The sequence below is a fragment of the Pyxicephalus adspersus genome, chromosome 4, assembly GCF_032062135.1.
Source record: "Pyxicephalus adspersus chromosome 4, UCB_Pads_2.0, whole genome shotgun sequence".
NCBI classification, from domain to species: Eukaryota; Metazoa; Chordata; class Amphibia; order Anura; family Pyxicephalidae; genus Pyxicephalus; species Pyxicephalus adspersus.
The window spans coordinates 142,705,985-142,724,565 of NC_092861.1; the positions used below are offsets into that span (position 1 = coordinate 142,705,985).

The 18,581-nt window shown below is 37.4% G+C and overlaps 1 protein-coding gene across 5 annotated transcripts in view; it reads left to right on the plus strand.

The window, feature by feature from the left end:
- Nucleotides 1-6,333: 6,333 nt before the first annotated feature.
- PROX1 (prospero homeobox 1) overlaps nt 6,334-18,581 on the plus strand; it is a 59,366-nt gene continuing 47,118 nt past the window's right edge. The window contains exons 1-2 of one of the 5 annotated variants that reach the window (XM_072409854.1): nt 6,334-6,695; nt 13,388-15,178. In XM_072409854.1, coding sequence (XP_072265955.1) covers nt 13,455-15,178 — 1,724 coding nt within the window. In that variant the 5' untranslated portion in view covers nt 6,334-6,695; nt 13,388-13,454. Of the gene's footprint in view, nt 6,696-12,014; nt 15,180-18,581 lie in introns of those variants that run through there. The other 4 variants (XM_072409857.1, XM_072409856.1, XM_072409858.1 and 1 more) reach the window with 4 other exon arrangements.

Here is an 18,581-nt window from a genome sequence, read left to right on the forward strand (position 1 = left end):
CAGACAGTGACACAGGAGAGGACCCTGTTCCGAAGAGCTTACAATCTAGGGGGTTGGGAAGTATCACACAATAGGAGGGAGATATGGAATAGTGGGAAGTAGTGAGGGTTTAAGAGACAGAAGAAGACGGGTAGGTGAGGTTGAAGCGTTGGGTTCTGAGGGCTATTTTAAATGAGCAGAAAGTAGGGGAAACCCGAATAGGATGAGGAACACCATTCCAGAGAGTTGGGGCAGCTCTAAATAGGGGTTGCAAATGACAGACAGATACAGACAGTGACACAGGAGGAGGAGAGGACCCTGCCCCGAAGAGCTTACAATCTAGTAGGTGGGGGAAGTATCACACAAAAATAGGGGGGTATGGAGTGGTGGGAAGAAGTGACAGTTTCAAAAGTCAGAAGAGGATGGGTAGGCAAGTTTTAAAAAATGGGTTTTGAGAAGGAATGAGCAAGTTTTTAAAACTCCATCCTGCGGCAAATTCAGCCGTTTTACTTTAGGTGAGAACAGCCGGTGTAAATTCGCCGTTTGAGGTCGAATTTTAAATTAAAAAAAAAATGTTCTCGCTGATTTTTACAACGGTGTGCGATCCGCGGCACTAGAGGTTACTTAGCCCTCAGAACCCAACGGTTACTTAACCTCTAGTGCCCCGGGGCTCGCAAACAGGAGGATTCCCAGGGAATCCTGTGAATCATCCTGTGAATCCTCCTGTTATAATTTCCTCGATCTTCCGATAGTTTCGCGAAATTGGTTCGCCAAAACTTTGCGGGACCATCAGAAGTTCAAGGAGGGCTCCTTTAAATGAGCAGAAAGTAGGAGCAAGCTGAATAGGACAAGAAAGACCATTCCAGAGAGTTGGGGCAGCTCTAGAAAAGTCTTGGAGCCGTGCGTGTGATGAGGTTATGAGTGAGGAAGTCATTAGTAGGTCATTGGAGGAGCAGAAAGAGCGGCTGGGGGAGTATTTTTCTATCAGGTCAGAAATGTAAGTGGGACAAGAACTGTGGAAGGATTGGAAGGCAAAGCACAGAAGAATTAAAACATTAATGAAATATATTTAAAGTGCAACTAGTGCAGGTAAGTAAATATAACTTTCACTTGATATCAGCACACCTAATGTGTTGTACAGCAGGGCTCAGAGTGAGAAAGAGAGAGTTAGCACTGTGAGCCAATCAGGTGTGCTGCATGCACATGTGCTTGCAGGAGGAGAGAGCTGACTTTATCAGTTTGCTGCTGCTCATTCATTGTTCATTTACAGGATGCAAAGTGGCAAAGCTTTATTGCTCTAAGTGCAGTAAAATCTGAAAAGTCACTTGGATTTTGGGGTGGGATGGTTGTGTTAATTTTAGAAAGAAATATAAACCCTTCTGCAGGTAATACTACCCCTTATACGTATTATTTAGAGTTGTAAAGTTGGAGTTGGTACATTTTTGCTGACTATGACTGCAGATACACAATAATAGCCCTGGTATGATCGCTGTGCTACTAGCCTGCAGTTTATCTCTAAAGTTTCCACATACCAGCTGGAAGCTAAAATCAGGCTTCTGTGGATGGACTTTCTGCCAGATGATTAGTAAAGGGAGGAAATCATTTATATTTAAAAAATAGGAAAACTTTTAAAAAATGGAAAAAGCTCTATGGAAAAAAATATAAAGATCGTCCAGTGGTCAAAAACCCAACGGTGGGGGAGGGGGGTCTTAAATTGTATTGTCACCCTGCTCATTTTTATTAACCATTGAGAACAATGCAAGTCAGTAGATCACAAGAATATATATCACATTATGAACATTTTCACATTTTCAGAGCAGTCTTATCATTTCTAACATTAAAATATTCCTTTTTATTTTTTATTTTATTTCAGCACATCTGTCATGTATTTTGCAATGTATAGGAGGGCAAAGCAAAGTTTTTGAAGTCATACATCAAGTGTTAAAGGGAGAATGGAGAAATCTATTTTATGGTAGAGCGCTCTCTACTGGTCCAGTGCTGTAACTGCAACTGACTCTGCTTATTTACTCAGATTGACCAGGAAGCCCCATCACAATCTGAATGATACTTCCCATGTGCCCTCAGCCAATGTGAGGTTAGAGATTAAAGGGCCAGTTTCCTGTGTAACAAAAATGAAATGCTATTTCTCCTGACAGCTGAGGATCTGTCTTCTTATTACCCATTGTCTGCTCATGTTGTTTTTTGTGTCTGTGGCGTGTCTGCACCTTTGTACCATCTTACCTATTTTGTGCGTTCGCTTCGGCACGCCAGATGTGTTGACAGCTTAGGCGGTATTTTAAGGAAGGAACTTATAAAACAATACAGTCACTCTTTAGGATCATTCATTTTTTACTGTTTGTTTTTTTTAAGTGAAACTCCAGGAAGGTGGGAAACAAATATTTTATTGTATAGGTAGTTATATAATCATTGTGTGTAATATTAAATACACCTAGAACCTGAATTTGGTATTATATCATTCTGTGATACTCTGAAAATTGAGGAAGGAGAGGTTTAGCACTCCAATCTAATCAGGGTTATAATGGTTTGCATTGTGTTGTCAGTCTAACACTGTAAACATGCATACAGGAGAGGCTGGTCCAATACCTGCCCACACATATATATATATATATAGTATATATATATATATATATATATACTCCTATTTGGGCTGTGTATTAGGTTGTCATTCCATTTTAAAGATGGACATATTTGCACAATACACAATCTTTAATAAACCATCAAAAAAGAATGTCTTTCTTCTTAATAAGTACATAATGAGCAACTTTGGGTTGAATCAGTCAGTGAACTGCTAATGCCAGGTCGAAGCAACTTTATTCACCCTTTTTAATCAAGTTTGTTCTGGCAAGATTAGGTAGGCTTTTCAAAGTGCTTCTAGACAGCAGCAGATCACAGCTGGCTCCTTGGGGGTGGGGCTTGAACTTGTAAACGAGGAGGCTTATTGGCTTACAAGGGATGATGATGAAGGGGTATCAGATGTGCATTTTTTAAAGGTGGCACAAATGTGTTTGCTTTTCCATTATATAGCTTACCTGTACTCAGGTTCCCTTTCATACAAATACTGATGATTGACATTCTGGTAAGCTTTGTGAAAGGTAAATTCACAAAAGTGTGACCTGGGTGCCCTCTAACTCCCAGTCTAATGCTTGTTTGGTCTGAGGGGGTGTAGTATTAGTATTACTTACCTTCTTCCATCTCATTGTCTTCATCTTGCCAAGGTCTGATACAGAAGACCAGTCCCACAAAGTCTCTCCATTGGGCCAACATTACAGTTCCCACTTCTGGGCCTACATTTGACATCCAGGGCCTTATCACATACCCAGGTGGAGGTAAGGAAAATGGGTCACATGACATTTTTTTGGCTTTTAATCTGTATTAAGATGCAATATAGACTGCTATTGCCAACTTTTTACAAAATTGCTTATTCTGGGTCTATGATATTCGGGAGATATTGGAAATGAAAGAAGCCTGAAAATTAGCATTTTCTAAGAAAGTCAGCAATGCCATCTTCCTATATTTCTAATAGTATATATTTGCTCTAGGAAAGAAAATAGAACGTCGCCAATGTATGAAAGTAAAAATGTGAACCTAAATAATATTGGTCATTTTGTGCATCAATGCTCATGAATCACACACCAATGAAAATAATAATTTATAAATATAATAAAGTCATGTCATGACCCCACCCATGAGGTGCTCCCTGTGCTGTTTCCTCCCCCAAGGAGCCCAAACTCCTCCCATAGAGCAAAACAAAGCCTTATGACAAGGTCTCTCTCACGTGATGTACTGTGTGATAGATTTCAGGCCATTAATCTAGCAATATATTAATTCATGGAAGATTTTGAACTCAAAACATAACTGTATCAACTTTTTTACTTTTCTTTATATTTACCTGAAGTTCTCCTTGAACCATCTGACCCGATATATTCTAGCTAAAAGAGAAATTACATTACATAATTTAGTTTCCACGTTCTTCCTCGCATATTTTCTGAATCCAAGAAACAAAAAGTTCTAAAAAAACTATTTGCCCTTTTTTTATGCAGCGGCAACAAGCTGAATCTTCACATATATAAGGCCGAGCATTTTATTTCGTTGCTGTCCTGACATTGAACCCTGAATTGCCGGTGTACATGGAAGGAGCTGGATTTGGGTTTATCTCTGCTTCATCGGAAAACAGAACAATGAGGATTGGCAGAAGACGAATGCTGATATCAGACATCCATGGTAGTTACTAATATAACTTCTTCTAGCTCCGGGAATGTACTCACTGCTGCAGTTCCTGCGCAGATTTTTAATGCACCCTTCATTTATCAGCTGTCCCTGACTTCTACAGTTTGAAGATTTGTTCCTAAAAATCCCTGACCTTGGAACTGTCCCTGGTTTTTCAAGGTGAACTATTGAAAAAATTCCTTCTCTACGTAATACAAATCACTTTTTTTGGGTCATGTATAATAAAAATATACCGAATTCTGCGTCACTGCTTATATAGTGATTTGTGATCTCCGTGATAGACGGGGAGCCGAGGTGTCCCATGTTGACAAAATCTGTCAACCGAACGCCCTGTAACACTTTTGACTTTCGGGAGGGGAAAGACCGGGAGAAGGGGGGTGTTATGTATGAGTGAGCACAAGCAAAATCCAATGCATTTGGTGGCTTTATTAGCCGGCCTTGGACTTTATTTCTGTGCAGTTCAAAAGTCTAAAAGAACACGTAAAATCCTGCAAAAGACATGTAAATATACTGCAAAGATATAACTGGACATTAAATCAAGGCTGTGTTTTTTTTTCTTTACTTTCAAGGTATATCCGTGGTATCGAAATACACAAAAGCGAACGCAAATGCTTAAAAAAAAAAAAAGCCCATACATGTGAGTGCGCTTCCATGCAATAGACACATAAGCGTGTGTTCAGCTCGAACGTATTTATGAAGTGTTGACATATCTTTTGTAAAAGTCAGGCTTTTGATTAGTGTGTAACCTTTTCACTCCTGCAGGATTACTGACACCAGAGATGTTTGTCATATTCTGAATATTAACAACATTCTGGACATTTTCCTTTCGGATTCCTAGAGAAATTCTATCTAGTCCATCAGACGTTACACAATAATTGCTAGATCAGAAGCAGCTATTTAGTGTGCTGGGGTTTGGGGAAGCACAATGAGAGATGTCAATTATAGGGAGAGAGAGAGAGAGAGGCTAGAGACACCGGCGAGTACCCTTTACAGACCCAACGCCTTTCCTTTACTATTTCTACATATATCAATACGCGTTAAGGGTCACTTTGTAACAAAAGGAAGTATGTGGACCCAACAAACTGAAATTGATATAAGCAAAATAATATTAGCAACAGTCAATCCTTTACAAAGGGATATAATATTCCTAACTGTGAACACAAAGCCTCATCACACATCTATTGCCTTGGATAATTTCACATTCAAATCTACCGTTGTGTTTTTGCAGGTTCATTGTTCACTTTAATCATTTCAAGGTGATTCAAATTACTAAAATAATTTTTTATGCTGTATATTTTTTATCTATTGCTTTTCCTTTTTTTTATTTACAAATTTTAATGGTAAAGTTTTAATTGCACTAACTGAGATCAATATAAAAAAGCTTCTTGTGATTAAATTCAGAAATCCTAACATGCAAATTGAAGGTACATCTGCGTACTTTGCAAAGCATTTTTCTGTAGGATGATCGAATGTCGTTAGGCATAGCACCAAGTCTAGTGGTTTGTAATGTGGGTAACCTTGAATTTTTTTTTCCTGTGTCAGGCTGAGAAGGAGATTTGGCATACAAAACACAATTTTTCCTACACCTAACTGAATAATAATATTCATTGCTAACTCGGTATAGTACCGGCAACCGGTATTGGAGTAATAGGTAAGAGCCCCCCAATTTCACCAACCCTTCCGGCCAATGCCACAGTTGCCAGGTCTTCCTTTTTTTTGCTAATTCTGTATTAAAATGTTTGCCAATTGTGCGTTTTTTGTTCGATAAGATGTTGGTATGCGTAAAAATTAGTTCTGTAGCTCCTTTTTTTTTCTCCAAAACTAAAATGAAAAAAATCCTAATTTAAGTTGCACGATTAAAAAAAAGGGAAAAATCCTGGATTTCGACGCCAAGGCATGGCTCGGACTCATCCGTCTCTCGTGTCCCCATCTGAATTTCCCCTTTTTTTTTTTTTTTTTTGCTTCTCCAAGTTGACTGTTAACTGTCCCACCTTGCTTCTGAAGTTGTCTCCTGATTGGTGTGCTCCCCCTCCCTTACGTCACTCGGAATATGACGTTGATTCTTCCTGTTTCCTCCAGCTGTGTCTTAAAGTAAATCTTGTGGTAGCGCGGAGCCTCAGCTGAGCTCTGCCTGCTGAACTAATACAATTATAGCCAGCCAAAGGAGAGAAGCACAAAAGAACTCTCTCCTCTCTCTCTCTCTCTCTCTCTGTTGCCTTCTCCCAGCTTCTCTGTACTCTGCCTCCTGTTTGTTCTCCTAGCTTCACATACACACAGGCACACATACACTCTGTCTCTTAGTCATTCAGACACACACATTCACACACACATACACACACACATACACTCACACATACACTCACATCCTCCCTCCCTTGTCAAATTGTACTGTTCATCAGCAGATACACTAAGCATCCTGGTTTCTGTCTTTGACCAGCAAGAAGGATCAGTTTGAAAGCTTCTCTTGAGTAAGTATTGCCTACAGCTTGGCTTCCCCCAGATAACTTCTCGCCTGTCCATCTTAAGGATTGACTAAGTCAGTGGAATGGAAACTTAATTGAGATAAGCTTATCCTCTAAAGGGAGTTAACTGGAGTAAGTCAAATGAATACATTGTATTTTTTTTTTTCTCTTTTGCATCCTGGACAAAATCTTTTTGCAAGTTTGTGTTTGATTATTTTTGATTGTGTATTTTTACCGCTTTTGCTTGTTCTTCGGGGTTGTTTTATTTTTGGGTTGCTTGTTTCGTTCAAGGTGCAAGGTGATCTCTTGCTGTTGGTCATGATTTGCTTGCTATTTGCATGCATCCTTCACTTCCCTTTTTTTTAAGAACTTTGCTCTTTCTTGGGAATATAAAATCAAACAAGGGAGGATTATATGGGTCGGTGTTTAACGTTGTATAAGTTTTATTGGAAATTGGTTTGGATAAGTTTTCAGGCTTGCTTTGGTTGGGATGCTTGTTTTTTGGAAAGGGCGGTCTAACTTTGGCATTCCTCCGATTTACATGGGTTGTTAGATGGAGGTTTTGAAATTTTGATGGGAAACTTACTCTCGGTGGTTTCTCTCAGCTCTATAACCGGGGCCCGTGTTGCCTCGCACCGTGTCTTCAGCATCACTAGGGTTAAGGATGCAAAGCTTTGATGTTATAGACAGAGAGAGACCGCCGTTTGCAAGTATTCTTTGAAATTGTGAAGCTTTTTTCTTTTTTCTTTGGCGATCGTCTTGTGTTGTAGCAGAACAGCCTACGTTGAAAGCTGTACAAGAGAGCAACTCAGATCAAGTGCGTTCTGTAGTGAGATAACTGGGGACGTTTTCGAGCCACACAGCGAGCACATGCTGTTGCTTTTCTAAGGAACTGCTCAGTGCTGAAATCGAAGGCGCCTTGTTTTCTTTTGGAAGTTCAGCAAGGGGAAAGAGCGTGCATCCTCTCGTATGCAAACGACCGTGCTCACTTATGATTAATTTTTCTGTATGCGTCTCCCTTTTTTACCCCCTACAATTTTTTTTTAAAAATCACTTTCTCTTGTTCTGTTCAGCTTGTTTGCTCTGCAAGGTTAAACTCACTTCAAGGCAGCTGAGCTGACTAATTTGCTATGAAAGATTTTTTTTCTTCTTTTTATTTTTTGATCCCCCCTCTCCCTCCCCACCCTGTGCTTTGCTATTGTAGAACCATAACAAAAACGCGCATGGGCAACACAAGACAGGTGCGTTGTGTCAAGAAAGACAGGTGCAACGTTTCGTTCAGTAGGTTCTTACCAGACGACTATTGTTGAGTGTTTTATGAGTTTATGGTTAGAGATAAGGACACCCAGCTTTGCAAGGGACTTGCAAACAGACCTGGTGAGACTTTTTTTTTTGTATCAAGTTGATTTGCATGCTGAGTACTGACTGCATTATTCATTATCTTTTTTTCCACAAAGGGGGAAATTGTAAGTTCACGAGGTTGTAGACAAATTATGAGAGATCTGAAGGTGGAGAGAAAGGGATTGTTCACTGCCCATCACTAGAACTTTAGCAAACTTCAGCAGTTTTATCATTACTTCTGCATTTATAAGTTAAGCCGGTTAACAAGTTCTGCAATGTCTGTAAAAAGCACCAGACCTTTCTTGGAGTTTAAAAAGACTCCCAGAATATTGACAATAGATAACACAAAAATGTGATCACCTGGTCTGTCCCTTCGTTTCACCTTAAGATTGATGGCATGGGACAGATTGAACGGTGTTTGTTGGCTAGGTATCTAAAGATAGATTTCTATTGGTTCTTCAAGTATAATTTCAGTAACTGTCAATTTGTACTTTATATGATGGGAGTTTGTTCTAAGCACCTACATTCTGTAAAATAATACTTTCCAATGTTACTTCTGACCTTTCCCTGTCTAGTACAGAGAACCTATCAAATGTCCCATTTTCACCTTCTTAAAGCTTTATAATATTTAAAAACCTGCATCGGTCCATCTAAAATTTGTATTTCTATTCAGTTACATTTTGTGCTTTTACTTATTTTAGACTGACAACCCATTTGAAACATTTTCAATAACCAAACATTATTCTGCATTTTTGTTACTGCTGACATTGATGGCGGTGTCTGTGTTGTTTTTTTGTTTTTTGTATTTGCATTTTGCACCATGGTCAGATCATGAAGGTATCTGTCCACAGAGTCATTTCTTGAGCGCCCCTGTCTGCAAACAGATTCTACTATCTTGGAGATTACCTTGAACCTGTTTGGATACAAAGCTGTATCTAATCCCAGCAACAGTTTATTGGTGACAGTTCCACTTTCTACTTCTGTGCCCCTTTGTACAGTCAATACTTCTGCTTTTTATTAATCATACATGGAGGAACTTAAGATATAAAGGTGTAAAATAGCTTGAAATGCAAGTGGCATGTGGAGTTTTTATTGCAGTGCTTTGCTGCACCTGACATTAGTATTTTATTTGTTGTAAGATAGTTAGAATTAACCCTTTAGACTCTTGGAATCTAGCAAACTTCTCTACAGAAGTACCCACTCCTTGGAGTGTCAATATTACAGAAAGTGTGGGCACCTCTTCCGTACTGGAAGGTGAAATCTTGTATACCCTGGCTTTTTTTATCATACAAATTTTTCCAATGCTAATGCTATACAAACAATATATACAGCTAATATTATTCTTGTTGCAGCTTTTATTGATATAAATTGACTACAATTTGGATTTAACTACCTTCTCTACTGTATCCCGACATTAGTTACCTAAGACATTGCTGTGGATACTGTCGTTTTGTTATACCCTTTCCTAAATTTTGCCATAGCCTTAAATAGTCTTTTGAGAAAGACAAAAAATATAGATTTGCATTTTGTTGAAAAAAACTTTTTTTATCAGTGATGAAGAGTTCAATGCAAACATTTTCTATAGGAGTGTCAAGCAAAATATATCATACATGCGTGGAACTGTCATAGTAAGGTTGTCAGAGATACTAGCAGACCAAAGAGAAGGAAATATAGAATTTTTTAACTTTTTGTGCGATATTGGAACTATAAATAAATAATCTGCCTTTTTATTTATAATAAAAATTTAGAAAAAAGAAAAAATGATGTAAAATATATGCAGCTATGTAGGTTCAGAATTATTACTACAGGTAATAGTTTAGTGTTGGAAAGAAATATACGACCTATATATCAATTAAATTTACCTATAGATGGAATTATTTATTTAATATTATTAAAAAAACGATTAGTTTAATTTTTGCTGTGCATTAAAATTGGACGCTATTGGAATTGGCATCACATTTCCATACCATACAAGTTATGATCATACTTTTTACAAGTTTTTATCATACTTCTTATAACTTTCCAAACTGAGAAATACTTTAATATTATTTTTGAGATAATAAAAAATACTAAAATATACATTTTTATTATTAAAAAAATAACTGCTTTGCTTTATGAAGAAACCTAAAATTCTCATTTTGCACCTAATGTAGCGAAGTTCAGAATAAAAGATTTTTTTTGTTAAAAATTATTTTTTTACATATTTATTACATTTTATCTTGCCTATTAAAACATATTTCCTTATGTAATGCAAATCTATAACCTACATTCTTGCTTAATTTTTTTTTCAGTAGCATTTTTTGGTGAAAATCACTTTTCAGTGATTAATTAAATTTGTTGCACAGCAAGAAATAAACATATTACAAATTTATTTATATAAGAAAAAAATGATATTGACCCACCAATAATTTATAGAATTCTATATTTTAGTAACATAGTTGTTTAAAATGTTTTAGATCTTTTTTCCTCTTTTTCTTTTTTATTTACAAGATCAACATGTGTATTCCACAGCCGCTGACATGTAGCTAAATGGGTCAATTTATCACCGGCTGGCAGCTGCAAAACCAGAACAAAACAAGCAGTTAAACATCTCTTTGATTTAAACACATTTCTTTCTATTAATCATCTTGCTTCTATATTGAATTTAAACATTATTTTGTAGCTTGTATAAATTACTGACAGTGAATGTCAGGATTGCTTTAGTCAACTTTTAAATTAAAATAACCCCCGAATGATAGGCTAGCCTGTTGTAAAACATGCAGAACTATAGATCAGCTATAAGTCCCACATAGAATTTAAGTTTTGCTTTTGCTGCGATAGCTTTGCAGCCTTGTTAGACGCACATCCCAATAATTATGAAACTTTAATACAAGATGCAATAAATAAGGCGAGACAAATATAGGAAAGGAAAATATTGCATTATATATATATTAAAGCCATGTGCTAGTAAATATTTACTATGCCTATAAATACGTTTATGCACCGTCTTGTAAGAACTCTGCGTGGGTAAGAGGACATGTGTGTGCAACGCTTTACATTTCACCATGGGATTTAGGCCTAGTTCAATCAACAAGTGAATTTAAATATACTTGTAATAAACATAGATCTATGTTAAAATAAATATTAAAAAAAGATGGCAAACTTATTGGAACACAGCCACCCCTATATGTTTCCAGCTGCAATTTTACAGCCACATTGCTAGCAAAATGCCTTTTTTTAATTTTATTTATTGTTTTAGGGTAACTGGTAAATTTTGGTTTATATTTTGTTTTTTTTTTTTTGTTTTTTTTGGCTCATTAAAAAAAGAAATCTGTTACGATGATAATGGTGGCTGTCAGTCTTAACTGGACTTGTGTTGTCATCTTCTTTCACATTGACCTATCTTTTTTTGCACGCTCTTGATGACTACTCTCTGGATAAGTGATGGTTTTGTCATGCTGAAATGATGCCTATTTGCATGAACAGTCATCCTTTAAAACTAGCCACAGATGCAGTCCTAGGGAGCGCATAGATGTTTTTACAGGTGAACCGAAAAAGATGGGACCAATTCCAAAAAGTCTGCAGGCAGCCTCTGGCAATATACCCTATGATTTCTAAGATGTGCTCTGTTAAGCAAATGCATAGTTTAATATTAGGTGAACATGCCATTTTTAAAAAAAAGAAGCTTTTTTTTGACATGCTCAATTTTATCTCAAGAAGAGAGAAAAAGAGATAAAGATGAAAAAAGGATAGGGAAGGGTGTTGGAAATGAGAATGATAGAGGAGAGGTGCAGCAAAAAGTAGAGATAGTTGACTACAATGTAAAAAGTTAATTTTTTCCAAGTTTTATAGCCAAAATGTTTTATTTAATCTAGGGATAAAGAATCTAAGATAAGGCTGGTGACAAATTGATGAAAAAATAGAAGACTATTCATTTTTCAAAAGCTTTTACTTTTTTATTTGTCACATATATCTTTTTGGGTTTACCAGGCATTCCAAAAAATATGGTCTATCACACCGGGATGGACAAAGTTGAGGTCACATGACACCGGCAACACATTTCATTCCAAATCCCCGCACACGAGTAGCTGTTCCATAAGGTTTAGCTCATGATCTATGGGGTTAGATTGAAAGGAAATGAATGCAGTTCACGTATACAAATATTGAACTTTACAAGGGTGAAGGTATTGCAGAAGTAAAATGAACACTTTAATAAATGATACATGATAAATTAACATTTATTCATACATACCATGCCACCTAGTTATTGGGTCAAGACAATTGCAAGGACTACTACCATAGGAGAGGTATCTGAAATGGTTCTGAAACTAAGATGAAATTATAAATTATATTGAATGGTATACAGTTATAGAGGGTTATGGTGAAGATTGAAAAGGGGGGCACAGTCTATAGTTTTGTCTTCAACTGATCACTGAGGTCAACATAAAAGTTTTTCATTGGTTCGATTGAAAGATAGAAAAATATACAGCCCTTTATAAGTCATCCCTGGATAAAGAATATTTGTAATTTTTTTGTTATAGATAAATTGGGTAAAATATACATAGTGGTTTTCTTGGTAAAGGCATCATTTTTCGAACTGGACCATCAAACTTGTGTTACTTCTCAGATTCAGAGCATATCTTTGGTCATTTTATTGCTGGTTGACAGTAAACACAGAATTTCTGGTGCCTTTGAAAAAAACAGTAGTCTTATGATAACTGCCTGAAAAAGTTCTATGAATTGTTGCATGCTATAGTTAATTTTGCTTCATTACTGGAAAATTGACGGAAATTGTGTTGTGCAAACAGGAAGAATTTTTATAACTGGAATCTGTAATTTTTCTGTTGTTGAGATTTATTTTGACTTGTTTAAAAATTATAGTTAACGAAACCATTTATAACAGCTAGTTACAAATTTACATCAATTTTATCATGTGACTCTTCCTGAAATGATTTTCTGCTTGACGTTCTTCTCATCTTATATTTCTCCTCGCCTTAGTAGAAGGCTACATGTCCATAATATCTAAATGTAATCAATTGCTTGTCTATAGTAGGATTCTTCTAATCTACTACTGGAGATAAACCGTATCCTTTTAAGCACTTGAGCAAAAGAATCATATTACGGGTGCTTAAGCAGTTTTTATTTTATTTTATTTTGTATTCCTGTTTTTTTCTTAAATCTTAATCCATCTTAAACCAGTGAAGCAGAAATATTTAAAAATGTTTCATTTCAGGCAGAGTGCATAATAAATTGCAATAATTGTAATGTGCCATAAATCCCACAGCCTATGCATTTTGCATTTTATTCAGGATTGAGGTCAGGAAATTTGGAGAAATTTAAAGAAAATGATTCATCAGTCCTTTTGTTCTGTTGGCCAGGGTCCCAGGATTCTCGAGCTGTGCCCAGCTGACAAGCTTTTGAAGATGGCACAATAACAGTCCAGTGATGCCTGACCATGACAGCGCAGCCCTCTTAAGCAGGCAGACCAAGAGAAGAAGAGTTGACATTGGAGTGAAAAGGACTGTAGGGACAGCATCTGCATTTTTTGCTAAAGCAAGAGCATCATTTTTCAGTGCCATGAATCCCCAAGGTTCCGAGCAGGATGTTGAGTATTCAGTGGTGCAGCATGCAGATGGGGAAAAGTCAAATGTACTCCGCAAGCTGCTGAAGAGGGCGAACTCCTACGAAGATGCCATGATGCCTTTTCCTGGAGCGACCATCATTTCCCAGCTGTTGAAAAATAACATGAACAAAAATGGTGGCGTTGAGCCTGGTTTCTCAGCCAGTGGGCTCTCCAGCACAGGCTCTGAGATACATCAGGAGGATGTATGCAGCAACTCTTCAAGAGACAGCCCCCAAGAGTGTCTTTCTCCTTTTGGCAGGCCTGCGTTGAGCCAGTTTGAAATGGATCGGTTGTGTGATGAACACCTGAGAGCAAAGCGTGCCCGGGTTGAAAATATAATTAGAGGTATGAGCCATTCCCCAAATGTGGCCATGAGGGGCAATGAAAATGAAAGAGAGGGAGCCCCACGGTCCATAAGCCCCCGAGAAAGCTATAGAGAGAACAAGCGCAAACAAAAACTGCCTCAGCAGCAGCAACAGAGTTTTCAGCAGCTGGTTTCAGCTCGAAAAGAGCAGAAACGAGAGGAACGTAGACAGCTGAAACAGCAGCTGGAGGACATGCAAAAACAGCTGCGCCAGCTGCAGGAGAAGTTCTACCAGATCTACGATAGCACTGATTCTGAGAATAACGAAGATGGCAATCTTTCTGAAGACAGCATGCATTCTGAACTCATCGATGCTAGGGCTCAGGATTCTGTGGGCAGGTCAGACAGTGAAATGTTTGACTTAGATCCTGGCCAGTTCATTGATCGTGCCCGAGCCCTTATCAGGGAGCATGACATGGCACCAGATAATCACCCCAAAAGAGAGGGACCCAAGGACAAAGATCACTTGCATAGCACTTTCCATCCTGAAGGTAAACACTTGGCAGAAACACTGAAACAAGAACTGAACACAGCCATGTCCCAGGTAGTGGACACTGTGGTCAAAGTGTTTTCTGCCAAGCCTATACGCCAACTTCCTCAGGTCTTCCCACCCCTCCAAATGCCTCAGGCCAGATTTGCAATGAGTGGAGAAAACCACAACTTTCATACCACCAACCAACGTCTACAGTGCTTTGGCGATGTCATCATTCCAAACCCCCTGGACACATTTGGCAATGTTCCGATGCCTAGTTCTAATGACCAAACTGAAGCTCTGCCTTTAGTTGTTCGAAAAAATTCAAATGAGCAGGCTGCTGCTGGGCCCCCGCCTGGTAGTCACCATCCTTCATTACATCAGTCCCCTCTCTCAGCTGCTGCAAGCTTCTCATCCTCTTCTTTTCGCCACCCATTCCCTCTTCCACTTATGGCTTACCCATTTCAAAATCCTTTGGGTGCCCCATCATCAGCCTTTCAAGGAAAAGACAGGTCATCCCCAGAGTCCCTAGACTTGACTAGGGAGACCACCAGTTTGAGGACCAAGATGTCATCCCACCACATGAACCACCACCCTTGCTCTCCAGCCCATCCACCCAGCTCTACAGATGGGCTTTCCCTGTCCTTCATCAAATCGGAGTGTGGAGACATGCAAGATATGTCTGACATTTCACCTTACTCGGGAAGTGCAATATCCTTTTTAAAGTGTTTATTTTAATCTATATAGTAAGCATATGATTGTCTCTATCATTTACATGGTGATATGGTAAGTAGGTAATGTCCAAAAGACAATAACAAGTATGAAATTTGTTGACAGAATGTTAAATATTCACAGGGCATATCACTCCTTTTCTATAAATTAGTGGCATTGAAACTATATGAGTTACAGCAGCTTCTGGGGTCTAATAAGGTTCACAAAAGTGCAAGGTGTGATTTTTTTGGGCCATCACTGCCACTATAATTCTTATCTATGATATGTTCATGTAAAATAAGACTTTTAAGGGTAGAAATTATGATGTTACCAAAAACAGTGTACTAGTAGTTTAACGGTTGGTAAAATTAGTTTTCCACACCACCCAAGCATGTATTGTCTATCATTCTCATGTGTGTGCAATACTAGCTTGGAATATTCAAACGTGTATTCTACTGTATGAGAATATTTTGGACAGCTTATATGGGTCATTCAGGAATAACCATCCAGTCAGCTGTCCTTACCATGTTTATAAGGTAATTCTCATATTCATATTTCTCCAAGCTTTGAGATAATCCTCTTTGCTAATTCAATGTTGGTTTGAAATGTTATTCTCTTAAAGCTATCCAGTCAAGAACCAAAAGGTTTCTTTATATTTAGAATACTTATTAATCGTGTAGTGTAAAAAATTTACAAATTACTGTGTATGCCCAAAATCTCTGTCTGTATTTTACCTTTAAAACTAGTTATACTAATATATATACTATATATATTTTATAGTTATACTAATATATATACTTTATATAGTATACTTGTTATACTATAACTACTATACTATTATAAGGTATATACATAACTATTGTGATATTGTTTATAACAAATAACAGTTTTTTGGTTCATTTTTAGTGATTGGACAACTGTCAGAATCTTTTTGGGGTTTGGCACAGATATCAGATTTTTTTATTCTCAATTTTAACTGTAAAATACTTGATATTACAAGCAACACAAAGATGAATTTATAGAATATGAAGGTGCTTGTATATGTAAAACTTGTCTTGCTTAATGTATTGGATAATTTGTGCCAGTTAAGAATATCCAGCATGACTGTTCTAATAATGAAAAAGTGACCAACAAAAATACTTCTACATTTCTACCTTCAGATTTCATATAATCTTTCATTGCTAATGTCTAAACATTTTTGATATTTAGATATTCATATTTTTATATTACTGCATTATAAACCTAATGCAATCAGACATTTGGTGATATCACAAAAGTTATATAAAATTCTTTTCATTTTTATATTTGGTGTAGCATTTACCAGCCACATGTATTCATCTATATATCTGTATTCATTCAATATTGTCAGGTAGCATCTGCAAATGTTCATGTATGAACTGAGTGTTCAATAACTTTAATGGGAATTGTGTAATTCTAGCTACAATATCTGATGAGGACCAGATTTTCACAACAAGATCCCTTACTGAGGATTCTGTGAAGATTGTCCTCCTGCCAGACCCAACCTTTTTATCATAAGTTTCCTAACTTTGAGATATAGAGGGCATGTGGCATGGAAAGACATTTCTCTTTAGAAATGTTGGAAAACCAAACATGTTCCTGAAATGTTTCTTTTCTTTCAAAACCTAAAGGCCATCCCTTTGAAACTAATATAACTTAATGGAAACATGTTATTGAATTTATTTTTCTAGGAACATTTCCCCACAAATATATAGAGCAGCAAATAATTTTGTTGTACCAAACAGGACTACATGAAGGTTTACATTAGTTCTTGAAAAATGTGGCAATCTAATAATATTAACACAGTAATACGGTCATGATAAACTCAAACTGGGGAACAGTCATACTTTTGGACTGGTATAGGGAAAAAATACCCAGAGCAAAAGCATGTAGAGGACATTAAGTTGCAAAAAATCAAGCAAAATTGTTGTTGGTAGGAATTAAACCCAGGGCCACAAGTCTTGGAATTACTTAGCCACCATGTTTTTCATGAGTGAATCTTGTTTGGAGTTGGAACCCTAAATTGGCTTTCCAAATTCGATTTTTATAAATAAAATGTATGATATTAGATTTTATATTAAAATAGTAGGTCACGAATAAGAATGTGTACATGCTGGGAAAAGTTTATTTAGATTAGTTTATATTCACAGACATTGCCGTGTGGTTATGTAAGGATGTTGTGTCTTGCCGAAAAATATATCTGTACATTGACAGCATTCACCCTTGATCTGTTGATGAGACTTAGTTATCAGAAGAGCAGTTGTTCCATTGGGGGCTTATTTAAAACAGCAGCCAAACAGGCTTTCACTAAAGTAAAATCTGTTTGGTTGCTGTGGTTTACTGCTAACATGTTGGTATTTATCAAACAGCTGCAGACACCAAGGGATTTCAATGCAACACCAAGTTTTGGGTCCCCACGCAACTATTTGCCAAGTACATACATTTTATACTGTATATCTATTGACTGATAGATAGAACTAAGCTAAATTCAGATCTAGGAGACAGATATAAGGGTCCCAGGACATATCCTAATTACATATAGTATAAATGGGACATCCAGTCCCAAACGTCTATTGTGTAGCTGCACAGTCTGCACCAAAATTATACCAAATTTTTGAACAATTAAAAAAATGAGGAGGCCTGTGTGGCTTCACCCCCTTTCCAGTAAGGCTATATGTGTTAATGGTAGAGGCTGGCAGGAATGTGAAGTTCTAGCAAGGTTCTGCTCCTACCAAAGTCAATAAAAAGTTCTCTTTACTAATATGGGATATTACCCAGGAACTTTGGAACTGGAGAGCATGATCCCTTGGACAGGACGAGTCTCAGCTTATGACTGCTTAGTGAATAAGACTCTGGAAAGGCTAAGTTCACAGCACTGGCAGAACATGGTGATAAAAGAGCCCCAGGCCTTGGAACCCACTGAAAAGGCCCCGCTTTTCCCAATCTGCATTTAGGCAGGGGTACCATGACTTACACCCTTAATATTTAATTAGCATTCTGACACAGGCGCACATAAAAACAAAAAGTGTTCACGCTCGTAGTTTGGCTGGAGTGAGCCGTGTGCGTGACGCAGACAGTTTTAACCTGCTTCCCTGGAATATGAAAACACTATACAATGTTGAAAGATAAGGGGAAGTATGAGTCAACAGCTGACTCCCATCGCATGGAAATCTTACAGGAGGTTAATTATTACTGGAGACAATTATGTCAAATAGGGAGGGGGAGAAAAGGAAGAATTAGAAAAACAAAAGGAGATGGGAGAAGGAAAGAGGAAACAGGAGAGATGGATGGAAGCTGACAATGCAGAGAAAGATAGAAAGAGAGAGAGAAATTATGGGAAGAGAAAAAGGTGATAAATAGAAAGGAGAATGAAAAGGAGAGAGA